A 25,421-nucleotide genomic window follows, 5' to 3' on the forward strand; every position below is an offset into this window, starting at 1 on the left:
CGTGAAGCTCCAAATATGTTGCCTTCCTAGGTATGACTGGAGCGGTCCCATTTATCATGCGCTTACACCACTAGCACTCAGTAGTCTCTGTCCATAAGTCAGCCAGGAACAGGTATCATCTGCTCGGTCATTGTAGGGAGACTGTAATGGAAGAAAGTGAGGGAAGCTGTACTCTACTTACAGGCTGTAGGTATAATGCATTATGATGAAGCTATAATGCATTGTAATACCCTATTATCATCAGGAACAGGTATCATCTGCTTTGCCATCAGGAGGAAATGATCCTAACAAAAAAAACAACAAACATTTTAAGTCAGATAAAAATAGACAGCGACATAATAAATCATTATACCTGTCAGCTAAAGTGTTACTTACAAGAATAACAGGCGATACTCAGTGATTAGATCAGGAAAATAAGGGTTGATAAAAAAAAATCACCGTTTGTACTTAGGAGACACAAGTCAATAGTAAAGATGACACTTCTTTCAGAAATCAATTTATATAACAAAGTGGTTATGATTTAGTATGATATTCCGTGACATACTTCACGCAGGAACAGTGTGCATAACAATTACATTTTTGTCTTCCTTATGGATGCAAATAAATGTAAAGATATTACAAATTTAAATTGTTTTTACGAAAAAAAAAGAAAGAAAAAAGTCAATGTGAACAAAGCCGAGGGCAGGCAGGGCTATGGTAGCATACATCATGTCAACATTGTTCCTTTATCTTTTCTTTATTCATCATATCATAATGTTTCATTGACAAATTACAATATGAAGGACGAACAAATTGGGAACAATAAGGAAATGTGGCCCGCAATGAACTATTTGCTTAAAATAACATTTTCACCAAGTAGTTAACTTGGTATCTGTGGCAATGTAGCAATCGTGAAGTTGAAGTGCACCGTCAATGAGTTTGAACGTCGACCCAAAATGTTGCTACTAATCAGAATACGCCAAATGATGGCACCTAATAGTTTCACATACAACTGCCTCCTCATTGACACACATCACTCTTATGGTCAGTTTCTCAGTTAGGGCAGTAATTCTGACTTGAGATCCACTTGCCCAATTTAGACTTTCATGTAAATCATTTATTGATGTCAATAAGAGACTTGGGTGAACATTTGAGTTAAGCGGGTCGTCCTTAGTATGGTCACCTCACAGCAGATCTCCAGTAAGAATAATGCCTTTAGTGGCAAACACGGGGTGAGCATGAAATGATTTGGCCCAATCAGAGGGACCATTTAACACTACTGTGGTGGTTCAGTCCATTGACAGGTACTGTTGCCACCTGCAACACTGCTACGAGTATCTGCGTATACACAGCACACATTTATCACTCCACAGCACAAGTTGAATAGCCTGGTCATAGATCTGTTTGTGCTGCATAGGCGACAGTTGGCTATACAGCACAAAACAGATATGGGACCAGCCTACAGGGGAAAATACAACAATCACAAATGGGGAAGGGAGCTTTAGTCTCTGATTTCATTGTACCATGAAATCAAGAATGAGAGATCCATCTGGAATTTTAAAAAAAAGTCTAATTCAGTCAAAATATTCTGTATTAAATTCCAAAGGATATTATTTGATGATATTTGCATGAATTGCATGAATTGTGCGATCACATCACAATTTCATATTTTCAATGTATCAATGTTTAACTGCTTAAATGTGTAATATGGACTTGTTTAAAGAGTTGGCAACCAGGTTCAAAATCTAGATTTGATTCTGTACAAGCTAAACTATAATTTCACTTGACTCTGAGAGATATTTGATCCCTTTTGATAAATACAAAAACCAAACATTACAACTGAGGATCCAGTCACCCTTCTGTAACAGTTGTTCATGTTTTGAATACTTGGCACAAAAAAACCCCACATTTGATGAAAGTAGGATAAAACAACAATTTGTCTGTCTAATTATTCAAAGAAATGACATTTTAAAAAAACAAACAAATTGAAGCTAGGAGCATTCTGAAGATCGTAGAGTAACTTATGGAATTGGAATATGTTACAAATCAAACACCTTTGGGTGTGGGTTCACAAAATTCATAGTGTTGTATGATGGGTGCTAGTTCAAGAAATTGAGTGTTAAGAAAACAGTATGTACTGTTTGATGGTAAAATAGAACAAAGGGGTGCTTTTTAATGAGAAAAAGCAAATCAATGCCTTTGGCAGTGCTGGATCTTCCACAACGGGTCTCTCTAGTGTATATGTCACATTGTGTGAAGCCAAAGCTATGGCAAATACACTCCTTCACTTCTTTCTCTGGCAGCATCCCAAATAGAACCAGATTCCCTATGTAGTGCAATCATTTTGACCAGGGCCCATAGGGCTCCAGTTAAAAACACTATGTGGGGAATAGTGTGCCATTTGGGATGAAGCTTCTCTGTAACTGTACACCCCCATCTCAACAGAACATGACTCATCGCCTTCCTGGACTATGCCACACTTCTCTCAGGTAACTCTCATGCACCTTGAACCTGAAGGAATAGAATATTATGGAGATTGAATTGATGAAACTTGGCCAGTGATGCTTCTAAGACAAGGAGTGCAACAAACCGTCTCATCACACACCTCGCTGGCAGACTGTTTAAACAGCAACATTGCTTTTCTCCCAAGCTTCTGTTCCGATCACGGGGAAGGCTTGATTTTCTGCCAGCAGCTTTTCCAGCAGTGTTATGGTAATTACCTCACATTATGGCAAGCGGTTACTCACGCCATAAGCAGTAGGGCAAGGGAGAGGGTGTGTGGAGGCTTCCCTTACTGAGATAGCCACCATGTTGTCTGCATCAACCCTCAATGTATTCCTCTGGCTACGGTTGCCTTTTGGGGGAAAGCGACCGTTTCTCTAGCATCTGCTTTACTGCTCAGACATGGAAGGGACAAGCGTGCTCGAGGCCCTCTTTGTGAATATGGTAATAAATATGTGTGAATAAAAGGGGTAAAAATCTCAAATGGCTCCTTACTGTTAGCACAATATTCAAGATTTATTTTCTAACTGAATTCTCAAACTAGCATTTATGCATTTTATAATTTTTTTTATTTGGCAATTTTGATACGTACGACATCTTGTCAAATGAATGTGAAGTCTGGGCAGGTTATGCTACGGTTAGAAGGAAACTGATAGTAACGGGAAAGCTCTAAGCACTGACATTCTGAAATGGGGAAATCCCTCTCTGACAAGCTAATGGCTTAGCATGCTAATGCTAGTAAGCCATTTAGAAGCCTGACTGGAGCAGACAAGCTAATGCTTTAGCATGCTAACGCTAGTTAACAATTCAGAAGCTCGACTGGCTTGTGCGGTCGAGCGCTCAGTAAAAGCAGCCTTTCGCTGAGGCTTGTATGTTCATTTATATTTCAGATTTCTACGTGAACAGCTAGCGTGCAAAACCTCTCAAGACCTAAGACATTTGACATTTAAGGGAGAAAAAACACAAAACAATAAATACAATCCACAATATATGAAGAATTCAGTCAAGGATCAGTGATGCACATTTACAGGGTGCAGTTCTGTGTCGTTGTTGTGAGATACGTTATTCATAATATGATCTGGTTTCATGCCAGAGAAAATAATATTTGACAGAAAAAGGGTTTCACCCCTGTGGCCACAGTCAATTGCTGGATGTGTTGAATACAAGCAGAAAAGAAAAGGAAAGCTATGTTGGATGTGGTTAGTCAAATCTTCTTGCTGAAAAGCATACAATATAGTGCAGTCCTCACTGACTATTCTCTAGCTCCATCACTACTCACATTTCTCAAGCAATACTGCACCCAATCGGAATATTATGACCAGAGATGAGAGGACAAGTGGACCTATATGACAATTTGAGAGACCATGTATGATGTGTCCAGTCAAAAAAGCAAAAATAACAAAGAAAAAAAAGCTTTTTCAAAACATCCAAAGCTTTAAACAGTCATGTACAGGCAGAGCCATGAGAAAGTAGTGAATAAATATGTAAGGCGGTCAGACCAACAGTATGACTATTGAATGTTCTGTGAGTGAAAATGTACTTGTTCTTGTTTTGTCAGTTCCTCAGTTCAGCATAGCCTCTCTATGGGTCTTTTTTTTCCTTCAGGACCTGGCAGTATGTGTGTGTGTGTGTGTGTGTGTGTGTGTGTGTGTGTGTGTGTGTGTGTGTGTGTGTGTGTGTGTGTGTGTGTGTGTGTGTGTGTGTGTGTGTGTGTGTGTGTGTATGTGTGTGTGTGTGTGTGTGTGTGTGTGTGTGTGTGTGTGTGTGTGTGTGTGTGTGTGTGTGTGTGTGTGTGTGTGTGTGTGTGTGTGTGTGTGTGTGTGTGTGTGTGTGTGTGTGTGTGTGTGTGTGTGTGTGTGTGTGTGTGTGTGTGTGTGTGTGTGTGTGTGTGTGTGTGTGTGTGTGTGTGTGTGTGTGTGTGTGTGTGTGTGTGTGTGTGTGTGTGTGTGTGTGTGTGTGTGTGTGTGTGTGTGTGTGTGTGTGTGTGTGTGTGTGTGTGTGTGTGTGTGTGTGTGTGTGTGTGTGTGTGTGTGTGTGTGTGTGTAATATATACAGTTGAAGTCGGAGGTTTACATACACCTTAGCCAAATACATTTAAACTCAGTATTTCACAATTCCTGACATTTAATCCCAGTAAAAAGTCCCTGTCTAAGGTCAGTTAGGATCACCACTTCATTTTAAGAATGTGAAATGTCAGAATAATAGTAGAGAGAATGATTTATTTCAGCTTTTATTTCTTTCATCACATTCCTAGTGGGTCAGAAGTTTACGTACACTCAATCAGTATTTGGTAGCATTGCCTTTACATTGTTTAACTTGGGTCAAACATTTCAGGTAGCCTTCCACAAGCTTTCCACAATAAGTTGGGTTAATTTTGGCTCATTCCTCCTGACAGAGCTGGTGTAACTGAGTCAGGTTTGTAGGCCTCCATGCTCTCACAAGCTTTTTCAGTTCTGCCCACACATTTTCCATGGGATTGAGGTCAGGGCTTTGTGATGGCCACTCTCTAATACTTTGACTTTGTTGTCCTTAAGCCATTTTGCCACAACTTTGGAAGTATGGTCATTGTCCATTTGGAACCAAGCTTTATCTTCCTGACTGATGTCTTGAGATGTTGCTTCAATATATCCACATAATTTCCCCACCTCATGATGCCATCTATTTTGTGAAGTGCACCAGTCCCTCCTGCAGCAAAGCACTCCCACAACTTGATGCTGCCATCCCTGTGCTTACAAGTTGGGATGGTGGTCTTTGGCTTGCAAGCATCCCCATGTTCCCTCCAAACATAACAATGGGCATTATAGCCAAACAATTATATTTTTGTTTCATCAGACCAGAGGACATTTCTCCAAAAAGTATGATCTTTGTCCCCATGTGCAGTTGCAAACCAGTCTGGCTTTTTTATGGTGGTTTTGGAGCAGTGGCTTCTTCCTTGCTGAGCGGCCTTTCAGGTTATGTCGACATAGGACTCGTTTTACTGTGGATATAGATACTTTTGTACCTGTTTCCTCCAGCATCTTCACAAGGTCCTTTGCTGTTGTTCTGGGATTGATTGGCACTTTTCACACCAAAGTACGTTCATTGCTAGGAGACAGAATGCGTCTCCTTCCTGAGTGGTATGATGCCTGCGTGGTCCCATGGTGTTTATACTTGCGTACTATTGTTTGTACAGATGAACGTGGTACCTTCAGGAGTTTGGAAATTGTTCCCAAAGATGACCCAGACTTGTGGAGGTCCACGATTTCTTTTGATTTTCCAATGATATCAAGCAAAGAGGTACTGAGTTTGAAGGTAGGCCTTGAAATACATCCACAGGTACATCTCCAATTGACTAAAAGTATGTCAATTAGCCTACCAGAAGCTTCTAAAGCCATGACATACTTTTCTGGAATTTTCCATGCTGTTTAATGGCACGGTCAACTTTGTGTATGTAAACTTCTGACCCACTGGAATTGCGGTACAGTGAATTATAATTAAAATAATATGTCTGGAAACAATTGTTGGAAAAATTACTTGCGTTATGCACACAGTAGATGTCCTAACCGACTTGCCAAAACTATAGTTTATAAACAAGACATTTGTGGAGTGGTTGAAAAACGAGTTTAAAGTGGATGTAAGCTTCCGGCTTCAACTGTGTGTGTGTGTGTGAATATATATATATATATATACTATATGACCAAAAGTATGTGGACACTTGCTCGTCGAACATCTCATTCCAAAGTCATGGGTATTAGTATGGAGTTTGGTCCCCCATTTGCTGCTATAACAGCCTCCACTCTTCTGGGAAGGCGTTCCACAAGAATTTGGAACATTGCTGCGGGGACTTACTTCCATTCAGCCACAAGAGCATTAGCGAGGTCGGGCGATTAGGCCTGGCTCACAGTCGGCGTTCCAATTCATTCATCCCAAAGGTGGTAGATGAGATTGAGGTCAGGGCTCTGTGCCGGCCAGTCAAGTTCTTCCACATCGATCTCTACAAACCATTTCTGTATAGACCGTGATTTGTGCACTGTAATGCTGAAACAGGAAAGGGCCTTCCCCAAACTGCCACAAAGTTTCAAGCACATAATAGTCTAGAATTTCATTGTCACTGTAGCTTTAAGATTCCCTTCACTGGAACTAAGGGGCCTAGCCCGAACTATGAAAAACCGACCCAGACCATTATTCCTCCTCCACCAAACTTTACAGCTGGCACTATGCATTAGGGCAGGGAGCAATCTCCTGGCATCTACCAAACCCAGAGTCGTCCTTTGGACTGCCAGATGATGAAGCGTGATTCCACTGCCCCAGAGTCCAATGGTGGCTAGCTTTACACCACTCCAGCCGAAGCTTGGCATTGTGCATGGTGATATTAGGCTTGTGTGCGGCTGCTCGGCCATGGAAATCCATTTCATGAAGCTCCCAACGAACAGTTATTGTGCTGGCGTTGCTTCCAGAGGCAGTTTGAAAGTCGGTAGTGAGTGTTGCGACATCAGCACTCAGAGGTCCTGTTCTGTGAGCTTGTGTGGCCTACCAGTTTACGGCTGAGCCGTCGTTGCTCCTAGACATTTCCATGTCACAATAACAGCACTTACAGTTGACCAGGGCAGCTCTAGCAGGGCAGAAATTTGACTAACTGATTTGTTGGAAAGGTGGCATCCTATGACGGTGCCACGTTGAAAGTCAAGCTAAGCTCTTTAGAATGGGCCATTCTTCTGCCAATGTTTGTCTATGGAGACTGTATGACCGTGTGCACAATTATATACACCTGTCAGCAACTGGTGTGGCTGAAATGGCCGAATGCACAAATTTTAAGGGGTGTCCACATACTTTTGTATATATAGTGTATGTGTGTGCTCATGTGTTGGTGTGTTTTTTTATGTGTCTGTGAGTGTTTAAGTGTGTGTGTGTGCCACACGGCTGGGGTCCATCTCTCCTACTATACGTCCTCAGATTCTCCTCGCAGGCCTCTTTGGCACTTGTCTAACGTCTTCTGGTAGGCACGGGCCATCATCGAGCCTGGGGGTTTGCGTTGTGGCGTGATCGAGACCTTTCCAGGACCGCACGGCGGTTGTCTGAAGAGAGAGAGAGAGAGAGAGAGAGAGAGAGAAAAAAAAATAGAAAGAGAACAGGAAACTGTTGTTAGAGTCATCGTAACACACAGATGGTACCTCAAATAAAAAAAGGGGTTGTGAGGGGAAGGAGAAAAGGAGGGAGGGAAAACATCAACAACATAACCCAAGCTGATTACTAAGAAAGCATCAGGGTTGAGAGGAAGAGACAAGAGGGGCTGGAGTGGTGGTGCTTGCGTCTGGTGTCATAGTAACTCCATTGAGCTCGGGATCTGGCCTCCCACTCAAGAGCCCTTCCACCTATTCTCACATCACAGGGAGCATGTCAACTTTATATTTCCTTATCTACTTTATATTCATCATATCCAACACTACCACAACGTCAACATAATTGCTTGTTTCTGCGTTTTGTGGAATATAGTGGGAGATATGACATCGGCGTGCCTTGTGTGATCTGAACCATTTATGAGTAGGCATTGTCTACTTCAGGCACAGGGCTACACCGGGGCTATGGGGGGCTATAGACACATCGCAAATCGGCATAGCCCCAGTTAAGCCCCCACAAGCATTTTAGTATTTTTAAAATGTACAAAATATTTTTCAAGTTAATAACCAGCCATTCTGTTCTCAATCCGATCCGTGGCTGCGTGCACCGTATGACGTGTGTGTGTGTGTCTGGTGTGTGTGCTCGCGCACGTTAGGCTACGTTATGTGAGCTAACTTCTAGCTAGCTAGTCGCCCATCTCACCCCGTTGCGATGGACCGTTTTCTGATCAAGAGAAGAGTACGGGTAGAAAATAAAAATACAGACCCAGACCCTGTCTCTGAGGGGACCAAGGAAGAAAAAGGATAAGAAAGATGAGTCGGAGAGAGAAACTCGTGAGCCACGACGTGAGGGAGCACCAGAGCAGTTTGTCGCTGCTAGCTGCTCCACAGCCACCGTTAGCTGCACTGTTAGCGCAGCCACCGCTCCCTCTGATTTAAGCCTGTCACCTGTTGAAGAACCAAGGCGCCCTCTTCTTCGGTGTTATCCAGCCACAAAAGTTTGACAGCAGGATCACTACTTCAATTGTAGATGGTGTGAGGATTGCAAATGGCTGGAATAATCTGTCAAAGACCGTGCTTTCTGCTTTGCATGCTGCCACTTTCAACGTCCAGGAAACCATGGTGGAGAGAAGGGGGCATTTACACACAATGGCTACCAGAACTGGAAGAACAAGTTCGTTCAAGACACACAATGCTAGTGTGGAGCATAAATATGCAATGACAGCGTGGAATGAGTGGACTATTCAGAAAGAGTCTGGCTCAACAATATGCAATGCTCTAAGTGATGAACATTCAAAAATAGTCAGAGAGAACAGAGAGTATATGAGATCCGTCGTGGAGTCATTGCGTTGCACTGCATACCAGGGACTTTCACAGAGAGGACACATAGAAAACGACATGGCTGTCAACCAGGGAAACTTCCTTGAACTTTTAAAGGTCATAGGAAAATTCGGCAAAACAGTTGCAGAGGAAAATCTCGAATTGACAGAGCGCGCCTTTCTGGTGGTGGGAACATGATTCAATCGCGCTGATCTCGACCTGGACGGAACAAGAAGACGCCAGTCGGCCTACAAGTATTTTTGCAATAGAAATATAATCCCTAAGAAAAATGACAGCTCGTTTTTTTCACCACATGTACACAGTTGACAGGCATAGGGTAAATTCACTTCTTGTTGTGGCTGCACTGTGGATATAATCATTTCTGATGTTGTGATGGACATAATCAATGCAGAGCAGGATGCATGTATATTGTCAGCCTACAAGTTATTTTGGTTCGCAATATAAATATAATCACTACGATTGTGATGATAGCCAGTTCGTTTTACAAGTGTGTGCACAGTTAACAGGCATAGGCTAAATGCATTGCACTTCTCATTGTTGTTGCACTTTGGATATTATTAATGTCATTTCTGACGTCGTGATAGCCATTTCATTTCAAACATGATCACCAATGCACAGTTGTCTGATTATACATATGGAATAAATTAACTTAAATGTTGTGAAAATCAACTATTTTCTTAGCACCCCCACGTATTGGTCAAAAATCCTGGCGCCGTGCCTGGTCTACTAATCAGTTGATGATGTCATTGGAAATGCTTATCTTCCTCTATCTTTTTAGTTACAAAACATTGAAATGCACCGTTTTCACATATGTTGATGTTGGGGTGGTGCTGGAGATGAGCAATATGAAGTTGCACAATTTAGAAATGTCCCTTTAATGCAGGCCAAACTTAATGCAGAGACACACACCGCACAACCCTAAAGATCAAGGGTGCCAGGCAAGTACACAAACACAGCACACTACAAACACAGAGAGAGAGAGAGAGATAGAGAGAGAGAGTCTTGTCTTTAGTTAGTTTCAAAGGGGATTTGTTGTAAGGCAAGGTGTTCCGAATTTCTATTAGGACTTCCAATATTTATGCAACAGGTTTCACTCTGGCTGCTCCTGCGAGCTCACTTTAGAACCCTTTGGGTTGACTGCGTCGGCCCACGCCTCTCAAGTCCATAAGAGAATTACAAGCAATCCCTCCCTCCCTCTCCAACAGGCCAACCATGGCTGCCCATGGCTACCCATGGCACGGCCCCGCCATGCCAGGTGGCAGGAGGGTTGGGCGGCACTGGGCGGCCAGGAAGCAAGATATCAACGGAAACAAGGTAGCTAGCTAAGCCCATGCAGGCCTCCCCTGGCACTGCCATGGTGGAGCCCATTACTCAGTGCCAGCTGTGGAGTGCCAGGTGTCCCGGGCTGGGCGTTGTTTAATGTGACAGAGTGACTGTGACGGCAGTGGGGTGCACACATCTCCACTACCAAGACTACCAACACAGACGCCTCAGATTGAGAGAGAGCATGCAGATGGCGCACAGAAGGAGAGGGGGGGAGTAGGATGGAGGAGAGAAAGCCAGGGGGGTAACAGATAGGGTGGGAGATTGAAAAGAAGAGGGGGAGAAGGACAGAAAGAAAGAAGAAATCAAGGCAGATATCAAAAAACGGAGTGAGGAACCTAGAGAGAGAGAGAGAGAGAGAGCCTGAGTGAGAAAAAGAAAGAGGCAGAGAAAGCCGGAGAGATATATATGCATAGAGAGAGACAGATGTGCTATATGCATCCCGCTGACTTGAGTTGCTGAAAGTTACAGCCTGCGACCTTCTGAACATCACATGCTCCATATTGCAGAGCACATCTGAGAGACTTTCCACGTTCACCCTCCCTTTCATCTTCAAAAACGCTTCCAAGGGTTTCTCGTGCCTACGGCGCAAGCTCGAACAACTTCGCGGGCGCCAAATGTTCCATGCAGACCACCACCAATGGTAAACAATAAACTTTAAAACAAGAGATCAAGGAACCAACTTTAAAACAAATCCAGCGCCAGAAAACGTCCATGTCCGATTTCTCGCCTTTTGCAATTCCAATCAAGGTGACCTCATTTCGGGACGAGCACTCGCCTCTGACCTTGAGCCCATTAGAACAGCATATAACGGAGGCACTTGGAGAATTACAGTCCTCCTCCCTTTAATACCGGGTTTAGAACTGGCTGTATCTATTACCAGACGTGGGAGGGAGAAAAGAAGGAGGAGAGAGGACAGATGAAAGAGAGAAAGGAGAGGGACTGGGTATGGCCAGGAAATGAAGAGTAGGGATGGAGCGAGAAAACACAAACACTTCAACACTTCCAGGAAATAATTATCGCTGTCTGTTTGGAATCACTTTGAAGATTTGAAGTTGCACACATTATGCGCTAAGGTCGGCATGAAGACACTCGATCAACTTCTTGAACTTGTTCGGCGCAGTGAAGACCCAGCCATTGTGTGTAGAAGGTTGAAATTGGAAATGGTTCACACCGTTCCCATCTCTACAAGTTCCCCAGCGAAGATTGCCTTTCCATTCAGGTGACCGGACAATAGTTTTAAAATGACATGGGTAATTGCATCAAGCCTACTGTTGAAGGTATGGGTAAGCTTTTACATAGACTTGGTGAGAGGAGGGAAGAGGGAAGGTGGCCGGTAAAATCAAATGCATCTCCCATTGGAGGATACTTCAGAGTGGAAACATTTGCTTCTAATAGCCCTTCCAGTTCGCATCGTCAGGTATAAAAGCCCATCTTTCCTCCCCACATCAATCTAGCGCCAACAACTGCACAAACAGCGGCTCATTTCTATTGGTAGACTAAACGTTACATCCTCTACAGGGATGAAAACACTTAAACACTCATAGAAACACACGCATACTATACAAGGAAAACCACACACCAAACAACTTCAAGGGTATTTCTAGCACTGATCACAAATCTGTCTGCTGCCATCGGTTTTTGATGGCTCCCTTTACCTGCTTCTCCCCGAGGCGACATCTTTTTGTGTTAGCGAAGTCACAGAAGCACAAGAGAGGGAGAAAGGGGGAATTGACAAAATAATAAGAGCATTCCTGGTTACAGTGGGGACTAAGCTCTCACAGAGCTTAATTAAATGCAAACGACCAGCATTCTTTCTTGTTCCTCGAGTGGTAAAGCAGAGAGGGGGGGGGTAAGGAGTGTCAAATCACCACACAACACACTCTATTGGGGTGTATAACAATGCATCCCAGTGATCCATGCCACAGGGAGACGCGGTCTGTATAGGCCAAAGGTAATATGAAGGGAGGATACCAAAATGTCAAAATGATAACCAACCATATGAAGGCAGGACGCCAAAATGATAACCAACCAGGAGGCCTCCTTCGCACTTGCACGAACACACACACACACACACACACACACACACACACACACACACACACACACACACACACACACACACACACACACACACACACACACACACACACACACACACACACACACACACACACACACACACACACACACACACACACACACACACACACAGAGAGAGAGCTCTTGTCTGATTTACTGGAAAGCGTCGTGATGGAGCGATGGGGAGCTCCAGCATCTCTGGTCCCTCCAAAAGAGATGAAAACGCATAATGGGTTTTGTGTTACCTTCATCCTTTACTAATTACACAGTATTACATCATCAGCGGGGCCTGTGATCCGAACGCAAATAGAAAGCCTGCTAGTAATCTATCAAAGCATTCCCAGTCAGATCTTCCAGGGGTTCCTGGAAAACCAGTAAACTGAGCAGGGATTAAATACAGTATGTTAAAGTTCATTAACATCTGGGTAAGCTGCTGGTTTAGCAACTGCATAAACACACTGTATCCATTAGGGTTAAGGTAACAGTGGTAAAGGTAAGCATAATCACCATCATCATCCTTCTCCTTTTAGGATAATTACACACACGGCCAAACACACTCACTCAACACTTTATAATTCAATGAGACAAAATGCAATATGGGGTGATTCAATATTTTTCTGCGTCACACGACACACTGCCATTACTCCCAGTTCTCTGAGAGCTGTGCTATCCGCTGCAACTTCTATCTTTCCCTCACATCTTCTCCCTGTCCTCAGCCAGGGCTAGTGGCTGCAGAGTAATGGAGCTCCAGGAAGCACCAGAAGCAAGATATATAAATGGGATGCAGGGGGCAGAGCAGACATTTTTCCGGCTTTAATTTATAGGGCTGCAGAAGCAAAAGTACAGTTTGCACCATAACAGAGGCTTGTTCAAAGATGAGAATAATTGCTTTGAATGGGGGAAACTGGAGTCCAACTGAAGGGTTCTGGAGAAGGGTAGGAGGGTGAGATGGAGAGAGAGAGTGTGGAGAGAAAGATAAATAGCAGAGAGAGAGAGGGAGAGCAGAGGGGGAGAGCAAGACAAGTAAGGAGGGAATAGGGTCGAAGAACATGATAACCAACCATATGAAGGGAGGACGCCAAAATGAAAGTAGGGAGGACGCCAAAATGATAACCAACCAGGAGGCCTCCTTCGCACTTTTACCCATAGACTGATCTCAGATCAGTCTATGGGTAATTTATCAGTTGGGGTTGAAATCTATAGTCAACAACACAGAATTCATTTGGGGGATTACTAGGAGCAACTGCCTGCTTTTCTTCACATTTGTCTGATCAGCTTCTGTGATAGGGATCTGTTATATGTCCACTGCACTGGCTGTGTGACAGTGTCGGAGAAAAGACAAAAGATTGATTGGCGTGAAGGGATAATCAACAACACAATAACACCATTTTGACAGTGTAAAGAATATTATAACACTGTCAGATTGTGTTTGACTTAAGTAGACCCCCTCTAAACATTGCTATATACTGTATTTCCTAACAGTATTTAACAAAAAAGGACTGCAAGAGCTCACTGAAAGCTTGGTTTATTTACTCAAACTTGTATAGCTATACAACTGCAAAGCATGTCAATGGCTCGGCAAAGTCTCGTGTCTGGTATCTTGTGAAGGCCTTAGGTCTTCAGTAATGTCAGCTAAATGAGTGTACGGGGTGTCAGGAAATTCTATGGGGTGTGTTCTTCACGGGGCCCGTATCAGATGGAAAAAGGGATCAGAGTGGTGTGACAGAGGAAACACAGAAGGCGGGCCTGGATATGCTGAGGCAAGATGCTGAAATTCTCCTCCCTCTTTCTCTCACCCGTTCTCTCACTCTCTCTTGCCCGTTCTCTCTATCTTTCTCACTCACTTTCTCCCCCCTTCACTCCTCTCCCACTCTTTCCTGTCCACCTCTTTCACTCTCCCTCCATCTCAGGATCCCATGCAAGCATGGCCGGATTTACAGATGTTTACATGCCATCAAGGGTTAGTTGTCAAATGCCCAAATCCCCAGGAACTACCAAAAAGCAACCCCAAACAACAAAACATTCCAATCTCCTGCTTGAAATTCAAGGAGAATGCAGATAAGCTTAAGGTATGGTGTGCATGGCGTGTATGTATACCCAGCTATAATCCTGTGGAGGGAAAAGTGAATCTAAAGTGAGCCTAGTTTGACAGTTTGTTGAGACAAAGGATAACGAAATGTTAATGGGATATAAAAGCGGCGTCAGTCCAAACACAACTGATGCGTAACTCTCTCATGTCCATATCGTGGATTTCAATCACGCATGGGGTCGCCTGTGATGTAGCACGCTGCTCACCAGTTACGCACACACTGGTGAATGACCCAGATACTCAATACAACCTATTCTCTCGACCAATAAAAATGCCTCTTTCTCACAAATCTACCGTAAGGACTGCATTAAAGTACTGACCAACCGGGCACTTTATAGCCCCCTATTTGAAAGGAGGCAGCATCTTAACTGATTTTGCTACAGGCATTGCGTCTTCCTTTGCCCACTGCTGTGCCCCACCACACCAGTCCCTCCTCCCCCCACACTTCTCCATTGTCCGCTGCCCCCTCTCTTTCTCTCTCTCTCTCTCTCTCCCTCCCCTGCTCGCTGTCGCTGAAAGGGGAGTAGGGGCTGAGAGTAATGTCTCTTGACAGCTCGGAACACAATACGGCGCAGGAGACCTGGAAATCACTACACATGTCCATAAACAAATATTTTTTGTTTAGAGGGGAGATAGAGTACTAGGTTACCTCCTCGGCGGGACGGCTTTGACAGGTTTGTACCAGTGACAAACAGTGTGACGGGAAGAGAGAGAAAAACGGTGTGTGTGTATGTGTGTGTCAATCTCACGATCAAAAATAAAAAAAAGTCTAAACTTCTTCCTCCGCAGCCTGGCGTGTGCTCGGTCTTTTAGGCCTCTATCTTTGATTGAAAACAACAAGCTTGACAGGCCGCTAGTACTTGTGATTTCTCACTGGGCCCTCTTCCCTTATGAAATCTGGACTGGAGGTTTCTTTTGCTACGGAACAATACTTCCTAGCATTCTCCAGGCAGTCGAGGCAATGCACAAACGCACCAAACAGGCAAAAGATGAAAACCTTCTTGCAATCGATCAAGCGCCAGAGGCAAAACTCCCATTCATGATCATCAGCTCAGCAGTAGATTTCAGGAAGCAGGCTTCAGAAAAAAAAAAATCAATTTCAACTGTGCATTCACTCCTCAAATCGTTAGGGTGCCTGCTCAATGCCTGTTTGAGATTCATTGCTAGGCTAGCTGTCCATATTGGTAAAAGGCTAGCACTGGGGTATATAAGGCTGTGGGGAAAATAGCATTGACAGTAAGCCTCTGAGTGGGGGGTTCATTACTGGTCTAAGCCTGTAGCCCGCGGGGCAGGCTGGAGCTGGAGTCAGCAATGAACACAGATGGGGTCTGTGGCGTCTAGTGCAGCTAGGGCCCATGCTTTTCCTAGTACTGAGCCAGGATAGCGGGTAATCCATCAGGTCCAGGCACAGGGCCGCCCGAGGGGGGGCAATCGCTGATCCTCCAAAACTGATAGGGGGCTCGGCGGGAGGCCAGGGTGGGCCTTGGGGCACTAGCAGCTCCAGAGGCCAGAGCTGGGGTGAGCTGGACCAAATGGAGTCAGTGCACTGGCCTGGTTCAGCACAGCTTGACTTGTCTCCGCAACCGCCAACCGCTTGTCCTCCGTACCAGTGTAGTAAAGTGGCTGCGGCCAAAAACACACACCGTGAACCATACCGTATCATTCAATGATACCATAGGCCAACATCAATCAAAGCACATACAAAACTGTCAGCATCATTCACCTTTGCAAAAACACATCACTGTCTCTGTGTCACGTAGCACTTATGACGCCTACAACAACCTAGAATCAATCACCATCCAATTCAACCAAATGTCAACACGGAAAGAGCTGTAAATTGCCTGTAATTATATGTGGGACCCGTATGCATGTACTGTATAAGCCGGCAAAGAGGACAGGGAGTCCGGAGGAGCCTAATTGTGCTGCAGCCGGAACCACTTAAACAAGGGTCTAATGGTGTGGCCTGCAGGAGAAGAAACACAGGAGGAAAGAGAGCAACTCCGCCCTGACACAGCACTGCTTTGATTGAGAGAGTTAGACAAATGGATGCTAAGATATAGTTTGACAGACAGACAGATGGGAGCGTAAATGGATGATTTGGCAGCGTGATAAAGTAAATAGACTGACGGACCACCAAACAAATACAGGAAGAAAATGTGCCAGGTTGTGGACACAAAAGCCTCTGCGATGATGGGAACGCTAGATAGCCTGGTAAACACAGATGGACCATGTTGATACGAGGCAGGATAGACGGTTTCATTCTATTTGTTTGCCCAAACCGATATTTGATATTGGATGTAGTTCGCATCGAGAATCATTTCAAGGAAGAATGTCTTGATGTGAATGTTATGGAGGAGGCGTCAAGAGGAAGTGACAGACACATCGCTACAGTATCTATTCTGAGGTGCAAGGGTGCGTGTTGTCCCCTGCTCTGAATGGCATAGGGGAGGGGTTCTATGTATAAATCCAAACTTAGAAACCCCCCCGGTGAGGGAGGACTGACACATATACATCCACAACATGACAGTGGGGGTGTGAGGAACCAACACTTAAGCCAGTGTACATCACCGGGGGAGGTGACAAAGCCATTACGATGCGTTAACCCTTGACCTTAGGAAAGGAGCTATGGGCTGGGGTTGGTGGTAGGATGAGAGAGGGAGTGGAGTAAAATAATAAAACCAGGGATTTGTGTAGGAGTGTAAACACACGGAAATGCTGTTAGCGCACCTTTTTATTTAGAGAATAGAGAATTTAGAGAATTTTGGCATTAGCGTTCATATTACTGCATGTCAAGTCATTTTCCATCACATTCATCCATCTTTTTCTTTACCAAACATCCCTGAATAAAACCACACAACCTCATACAGTACTGAGCTAAGCTGATGGCCGCTCTGACAACTCAGTGCCTCATTACTGTCAGATGCTGTTGATGATGTCACAATTAGAGTTTGGAGGGTTTGAAAGGGGCCGTCTCCTACTCGGAGAAGCAGCCTCTCTCTGCTGTTCCTTCAGGGACCTGAGGGGGCCCGAGGGGGCAACGCGAGACAGCCCTGAGAAGTGTTGCAGGGTTGTTAATAGACAGCGGGGCCCCAAAATCATGGCCTTTAGAGGTGCTGCATCTCTCACTGTCTGACAGCCTACAGTGGCTTTGGCTCCCGCAATGACCCTTTCAGAGTGCACTCCCAATGACGCGCACACACCAACACACTCACAGGTGCATATGCTCAAATACACAGAGGAGGCAGGCATGAAAACACACACAGGCAGGGACACGGCACACACACACACACGTGATGAGACAAAGACACACACTAACCTATTCACAAACCAGAAATAACACAATAGGCTGCTGGAATTCCACTTGAGACTGCATTCACCTCAGGAGGGGTGAAATGAAAAGTAAGATGTGCTGTTGCCATAGTGAAATACAACAATTTACTCCTATAAAAGAACAACATGCTAAAATATCCACGGTGAAAAACGGGCGAAGAAGAGCTAGTATGACCATTGTCCACTAATATAGGTCTAGATACAGCGGGGAGAATTAGTATGTGATACACTGTCGATTTTGCAGGTTTTCCTACTTACAAAGCATGTAGAGGTCTGTAATTTTTTTATCATAGGTACATTTCAACAGTGAGAGACGGAATCTAAAACAATGACATTGTATGATTTTTAAGTAATTAATTAGCATTTTATTGCATGACATAAGTATTTGATACATCAGAAAAGCAGTACTTAATATTTGGTACAGAAACCTTTGTTTGCAATTACAGAGATCATACGTTTCCTATAGTTCTTGACCAGGTTTGCACACACTGCAGCAGGGATTTTGGCTCACTCCTCCATACAGACCTTCTCCAGATCCTTCGGGTTTTGGGGCTGTCACTGGGCAATACGGACTTTCAGCTCCCTCCAAAGATTTTCTATTGGGTTCAGGTCTGGAGACTGGCTAGGCCACTCCAGGACCTTGAGATTCTTCTTACAGAGCCACTCCTTAGTTGCCCTAGCTGTGTGTTTCGGGTCGTTGTCATGCTGGAAGACCCATCTTCAATGCTCTTACTGAGGGAAGGAGTTTGGTGGCCAAGATCTAGCGATACATGGCCCCATCCATCCTCCCCTCAATACGGTGCAGTCGTCATGTCCCCTTTGCAGAAAAGCATCCCCAAAGAATGATGTTTCCACCTCCATGCTTCACGGTTGGGATGGTGTTCTTGGGGTTGTACTCACCCTTCTTCTTCCTCCAAACACGGCGAGTGGAGTTTAGACCAAAAAGCTCTATTTTTGTCTCGTCAGACCACATGACCTTCTCCAATTCCTCCTCTGGATCATCCAGATGGTCACTGGCAAATGTCAGACGGGCCTGGATATGCGCTGGCTTGAGCAGGGAGACCTTGCGTGCGCTGCAGGATTTTAATCCATGACGGTGTAGTGTGTTACTAATGGTATTCTTTGAGACTGTGGTCCCAGCTCTCTTCAGGTCATTGACCAGGTCCTGCCGTGTAGTTCTGGGCTGATCCCTCACCTTCCTCATGATCATTGATGCCCCACGAGGTGAGATCTTGCATGGAGCCCCAGACCGAGGGTGATTGACCGTCATCTTGGACTTCTTCCATTTTTTTAAATAATTGAGCCAACAGTTGTTGCCTTCTCACCAAGCTGCATGCCTATTGTCCTGTAGCCCATCTCAGCCTTGTGCAGGGCTACAAATGTATCCCTGATGTCCTTACACAGCTCTCTGGTCTTGGCCATTGTGGAGAGGTTGGAGTCTGTTTGATTGAGTGTGTGGACAGGTGTCTTTTATACAGGTAACAAGTTCAAACAGGTGCAGTTAATACAGGTAATGAGTGGAGAACAGGAGGGCTTCTTAAAGAAAAACTAACAGGTCTGTGAGAGCCGGAATTCTTACTGGTTGGTAGGTGATCAAATACTTATGTCATGCAATAAAATGCAAATTAATTACTTAAAAATCATTCAATGTGATTTTCTGGATTTTTGTTTTAGATTCCACCGTTGAAGTGTACCTATGATAAAAACTACAGACCTCTACATGCTTTGTAAGTGGGAAAACCTGCAAAATCGGCAGTGTATCAAATACTTGTTCTCCCCACTGTATATGGGAACACATGTGTGTACCCTAGATACTCCGCAGGTACTCTGCACACCAAAACAGGTGTTTCGTAGCTAACACTCAGAGGTCCCTTGATTCTCCTCACAAACCCTCAAACTATTAGTTTGCAATGGGTCTACCCTTGGAAAGTTCTCCTCCACACCAAATATGCCCTGTGGCCTTTTCAAACCCGACTGCTTTCAGAACTCACCAGGACTCCTCTCCAATCCTCTCCTCGCCCTATGGAGATAAATAAAACATGCTGTTGTTGATTATTTATTTACCAATTGGTCTTTTGATGTGTTCCAGTGCACAAAAAGAGCGGAGAGAGATCATGGGAGTGCAGTGAGGGTTTAAAAGGGTCTCTTTCCTCAACAACATCAGGCCCATTTGGTGAAGATGATGCAGAAGATGCCGTGTTTCCTGTGGCTTGGCATTAAAGACAGAGTGAGTTCTAGTCTCCTCTCTCCACTCTGAATCATTCATCGGTCGGCTCTCCCGGATGTACAAAAATCACCCGCGATGGGCCGCACCTCGCTGCACTTCACATTCCCTGCATGTTTTGCACCGTGAAGTCTACACTTCGACATATCTGATGCCATCTCAGCTAAGGGAAGGGAGGCAAGGGAGGTGCCACATTATTGCATCATAGTCATTCTAAAAGGACAAGGTGGGATGTGCAGTTCCCTCCAAAATACCATGCAGGAAATGGTTCATGCTCAAACATTAATTTGACTCCCTGACTGAATAGACAGAGAAGGCGATACAAGATCATATAACTAAATCACTGCAATCAACTGACAGTGAAACTCATTCAGTACGACTGGATGTCTAAGTAAAGGCCGTAGATGTCCCAGTGCAAACAGCTTGCTCTGTTGCCTTTCACTGTGGGAGGTAAAAGGTGTAGGGCTATGCATGCATCTTCCTTAACCACGGCTGCCACTCACTCTGTGCAGCACAGCGAGGGGTCCACCACAGACCTGGTACGTGTTTGTGTGTTAGGTTGTTTTCCACCACCCACACGCATCTTACCAACACGTCCCGGGCAACAATGCATCTTCGCAGGGATAAAAAATGTATCCGCACTCCCTTCACTTATTTATCGAAAAAAAGAAGAAGATGTTCTGCAGCAAAGCCCCCCGAGAGATGTTCACATGCCAGCTCCGGTGCCACTTTACCCGCAAGGTTTTCAATAAAACAAGCAAACAACAAGATTCCGACACCTTTAAATAAGTGATCGTTCCTGAATAAAGTGGTGTACACAGGTCCTCTCAACAAGGCTCCTCATCACTCTTTTATGGGGCCTTGCTCGGGACAAAGCCTCTTCGGAGGAGCGGGGGGAGCAAAGGAGAGTGGCGACTGGTAAACAAGGGAAACAGGGACGTGGAAACAGGGAGGTGGCTCCTGTTCAAGACGCCAATCTGGTGGCACAACATTGGTTAGGATCCCACAATGTTGTTTGAAGAATTTACGAGTGCAAACCGCAACACAGGAGGAGGCTGTCACCTGCCTCTCTAGCTTTTCTCTCTTCTCTCTGCTTTTCTCGCTGTACCTTTCTTTCTCCCTCTCTCCGTGACTCTTTCTCGCTGTACATCTGCATCGCGATGAAATGCTGTAAAAGCCCCACCCTCCAAGTTGTGTTTGTTTACTCTTTTACTTCCCTGTTTTTCTTTATCTCTCGTCCAATCGCAGCGACAGGGTGTGCAATAAGCGGTGTGAAAGTTCTGAGTGGCTGGCTAGCCAGATGCTCGTGCGTCTGTCATGGCGAGCTATTGTTAGCTCGTTTCTGATGAGGTTTACATGCGGAAAAGCCATCAACTATGAGATAAATGAAAATAGGAGACAGGATCAGTTGTAATCCCTACACCTGGCTGTTATAAGTGGTGAGAACCTCCAGGTAAAAACACGAATGTACAACCAGCTGTGAAAACTGATTTTGGTCAGTGAATTAGCAAATCTACAGTACTATTTTGGCACCGTTTTCCAGCAGATCTAAGTCAGCATACAAAACAGACATACATGTGCACGCACACATCTACCCCCCTCACACACACACACACACCATATAACCCACATACACTTACACACACCACGACCAACCCCTACTTCCCCCTGTGCTAGCTTAAAAAAGGAAAATAGGTCATTCTCCATCCCTCCCTCTCCCTCCCAGCGGGCACTCTGTGCCATGCCACAGTCCTGTACCCCAACGGTCCACGCTGTTACCCAGCCCTCCCCGCCTTTCCGTGGCAGGCCCTATGGCAACACACCTGTGTCAACATTCCTTCCCCGGCCTTCCTTGGGATCAATTAGCATTAAAGTTTCAGGTCCCTGTCTGGTCTACCACTGTCTAGTCCTGATGGTACTATAGCAGTGTCTCAAATGGAACCCTGTTCCCTTTATAGTGCACTTCATTTGAACAGGGCCCCGGTCAAAAGTACTGCACTATATAAAGAATATGGTGCAATTTGGGAATGGTGGCATAGGACTCTACATTGGAGGGGCCAGGGAGGGAAACCTGTCAGGGAACCACAGACAGCTACACGCACCAGCCTTGTCAACCTATCCATCAAAACAGGTGCATACAGGAGGATGCAAAGAGGCACAGGCCTCAATGCTGTCCTGATTTTAACTGTTCAACCTTCTCCTCAGTTCAACCTAATTAGTCCGAACACGACTTTGCTAATGCCTTTCTCTCTCCGGTGGTTAAAAGGCTGTATCACAACCGGCCGTGATTGGGAGTCCCATATGGCGGCGCACAATTGGCCCAGCATCGTCCGGGTTTGGCCGGGGTAGGCCGTCATTGTAAATAAGAATTTGTTCTTAAAATGACTTGCCTAGTTTAAATAAAGGTTACATAAAATTAAAATGAAAAAAGAGCTGATTGAACTTCAGATTGTATCATTCACTCCTAGAAAGAGTTTCAGGAGATGGATGCAGAAACATGAGAGGGGAATAGTAAATAGGCAAATCAGTTGGCGTGAATGACAGTGAGGAGACAAAATTAAGTCTCCAAGTAGTTCAATCAATGTCCATGTATTCCTATGATGCATCCTTTGCATCCTGACCTAACATAAAAAAATATGTCCTCTTCTGAAGGATAACTAAATAAAGAAATATAAGTCTTGAAAAACAAGCCTCACATAGGCTGTGACTGATGACATAGTAAGGACAAGAAGATCAACAAGACATGAATGCCCCTTGTGGGATAAATCAAGTATTTTTATTTGAATTGAAGAAGAGATCAACAGGTTTTGGGCAAGGCTGAGAAGGTATATTTTGAGGCCTACTCACCAGCAAATACGCCCACAGGTCGGGACACAGGAAGTGGGTGTGCTGGGTCACAGAAAGTGTGTATGTGATTGGTCACAGGAAGTGTGTGTCTCATTCAGCCACTCTTTGGCGAAGGGAAAAGAGGGAGAGCACAGAGGGCAGCTGTACCTGCGGCCATCTCTTCTGACAGCGCCCTTCATGTCATAGCACGGGACCCGACATCAGATCTGACAGAAGTGCCCTCTACGCCACATCACCCCACACACACATCGGCTCAAACCCGCGCACACACACATTCATGAACACACACACACACTGGCTCAAATGCATGTGCGCGCAGACTTGTTTAAACATGCACAGTCACACTCATGCACATACACGCTTGCAAACACAAACACACAGGCACACACACACAGACACAACACCACACACACATAGAACACACCCACTCGCTGCTGCCCAGCAACCCAGTGTGACAACTATCAATAGGGAGTCTCTGCCAGACAGCAAAGTAAACAAAGAGGGGACACAAAAAGAGCTGGAATCAAAGGCTGCGCAGGGACCCTATTATTCCCAAGAGCAGGAAATCATTTGTTAGCAATTTGTGACTCATTTTAGGACCTTTTTATGCAGGGCGGTAGTTGTGCGTATGTAGGCTGGGGGCTTGGAGGGGAGTGTGGGAGGAGTGGGTGCTTAACTTGGCCTCATATATTTATACTGTCAAATAGTTTGTTCTTTAAAATGTTGCAATCCCAAGAACTTGTTGGCTAATCAGCACATTTGTTTTTTTCTTTCATTTCTGGCTGTGCAAAATGAAAAGTCCTGAGCCAAGCCGTGAATTGATGGATTTCAACCGTGGGCACAATTCAATTTGATTGATCGTGTGTGGAAGGAAGAAGTGGAGGCCTAGTTCCTATTCAACCCCTTTCAGAAAGTATTACACAATGTATTTCTGCAATCACACAGTAGCGTGTGTTCCACATTAATTGAAACCTATGTTTCTGATAGGGATTTTATATGGCCTCTTTGACTGTCTTAATCGTTGCCAATCAATAGCCAATTACAAATCACATGAACCATTAGACTCTGCTAATTAGCCATACGTTAACACAAGTTATTGCCTTCTACAGCTAGCTACCTTTCCTATACTCGCTAGGGGCCTATCGGGTTGCTTTAATACTGTAATGAGAAACACTGTACTGCAAAGCAAGTTACCAAGCTGTTAGGCTGGACTTCTATGAAGAGGATAGAGTGGAATAGGAGGATATTTCAAAATATTGTATTTCATACGGTTAATTCATCATGGTTCTCGATCGTATTTATTAATCAACATTCATTAGGCATGGCTTGTGTGAGAGTGTGGTTGTCCTATGGTAATTTTGCATACAACCTTCCCACAACGTTCTGGGACTGGTGCAGATTACCCAGCCAGCATATAATGTTCTGGAACCATATGTTTCTCAGGAAGGAATTTCAGTACTTCAGCATATCGTTTCCTACAGGTTTCGTCATGGTTCTAAAGTAATGTTCGCAAATTGTTCAATGGAAGTTTCAGTATTTCATGATAATGTTTTCGACAGGTTTGAAATCAAAATTAAACCTGTGCATCGTGTCGTCGTTTCTACTGTAGCATGGAGTCATTAAAACTCGTTTTTTTAACCACTCCACAAATTTCTTGTTAACAAACTTTAGTTTTGACAAGTCAGTTAGGACATCTATTTTGTGCATGACACATGTAATTTTTGTTTACAATTGTTTACAGACAGATTATTTCACTTATAATTCACTGTATCACAATTTCAGTAGGTCAGAAGTTTACATACACTGAGTTGACTGTGCCTTTAAAGAGGTTAGAAAATTCCAGAAAAGTATGTCATGGCTTTAGAAGCTTCTGATAGGCTAATTGGCATTATTTGAGTCAATTGTAGATGTACCTGTGGATGTACTTCAAGGCCTACCTTCAAACTCAGTGCCTCTATGCTTGACATCATGGGAAATCAAAAGAAATTAGGCAAGACCTTAGAAACCTTGGGAACAATTTCCAAACACCTGAAGGTACCACATTCATCTGTATAAACACCATGGGACTACGCAGCCCTAATACCGCTCAGGAAGGAGGCATGTTCTTTGGTGCAAATCAATCCGAGAACAACAGCAAAGGACCTTGTGAAGATGCTGGATTAAAAAAAGTATCTATATCCACAGTAAATCGAGTCCTATATCGACATAACCTCAAAGGCCGCTCAGCAAGGAAGAAGCGACTGCTCCAAAACCACCATAAAAAAAGCCAGACTACGGTTTACAACTGCACATGGAGATAAAGATCGTACTGACTAGAATACAGTAAATAAATACAGTACATTTGAATGACTAGAATACAGTACATAAACAAAGTTGGTGAAAAAGTATTTTAACATTATTAAAGTGACCAGTGTTCAATGACTACACTGTATGCACATAGGGAAAGGTAGGGGGTAGAGTATCGCAGGGTAGAGTACCAGGTGGTAGCCAGCTAGTAACAGTGACTAAGGTTCAGGGCAGGGTACTGGGCGGAGGCTGGCTCGTGGTGACTGTTTACCTAGTCTGATGGCCTGGAGATATATGCTATTTATCAGTCTCTCAGTCCCAG

At 44.4% G+C, this 25,421-nt stretch overlaps 1 protein-coding gene across 6 annotated transcripts in view; it reads right to left on the reverse strand.

Moving 5' to 3' along the window:
• Positions 1-480: 480 nt before the first annotated feature.
• The window catches only part of LOC118363647 (protein diaphanous homolog 2-like), a 605,757-nt gene continuing 580,816 nt past the window's right edge, over positions 481-25,421 (reverse strand). For 5 of the 6 annotated variants that reach the window (XM_035744729.2, XM_035744723.2, XM_035744725.2 and 2 more), the window contains one exon: positions 1,075-7,535. In XM_035744729.2, coding sequence (XP_035600622.2) covers positions 7,471-7,535 — 65 coding nt within the window. In that variant the 3' untranslated portion in view covers positions 1,075-7,470. Of the gene's footprint in view, positions 7,536-25,421 lie in introns of all 6 variants that reach the window. The other variant, XM_035744726.2, reaches the window with a different exon arrangement.

Source organism: Oncorhynchus keta, chromosome 30 (genome assembly GCF_023373465.1).
Source record: "Oncorhynchus keta strain PuntledgeMale-10-30-2019 chromosome 30, Oket_V2, whole genome shotgun sequence".
Lineage (NCBI taxonomy): Eukaryota > Metazoa > Chordata > Actinopteri > Salmoniformes > Salmonidae > Oncorhynchus > Oncorhynchus keta.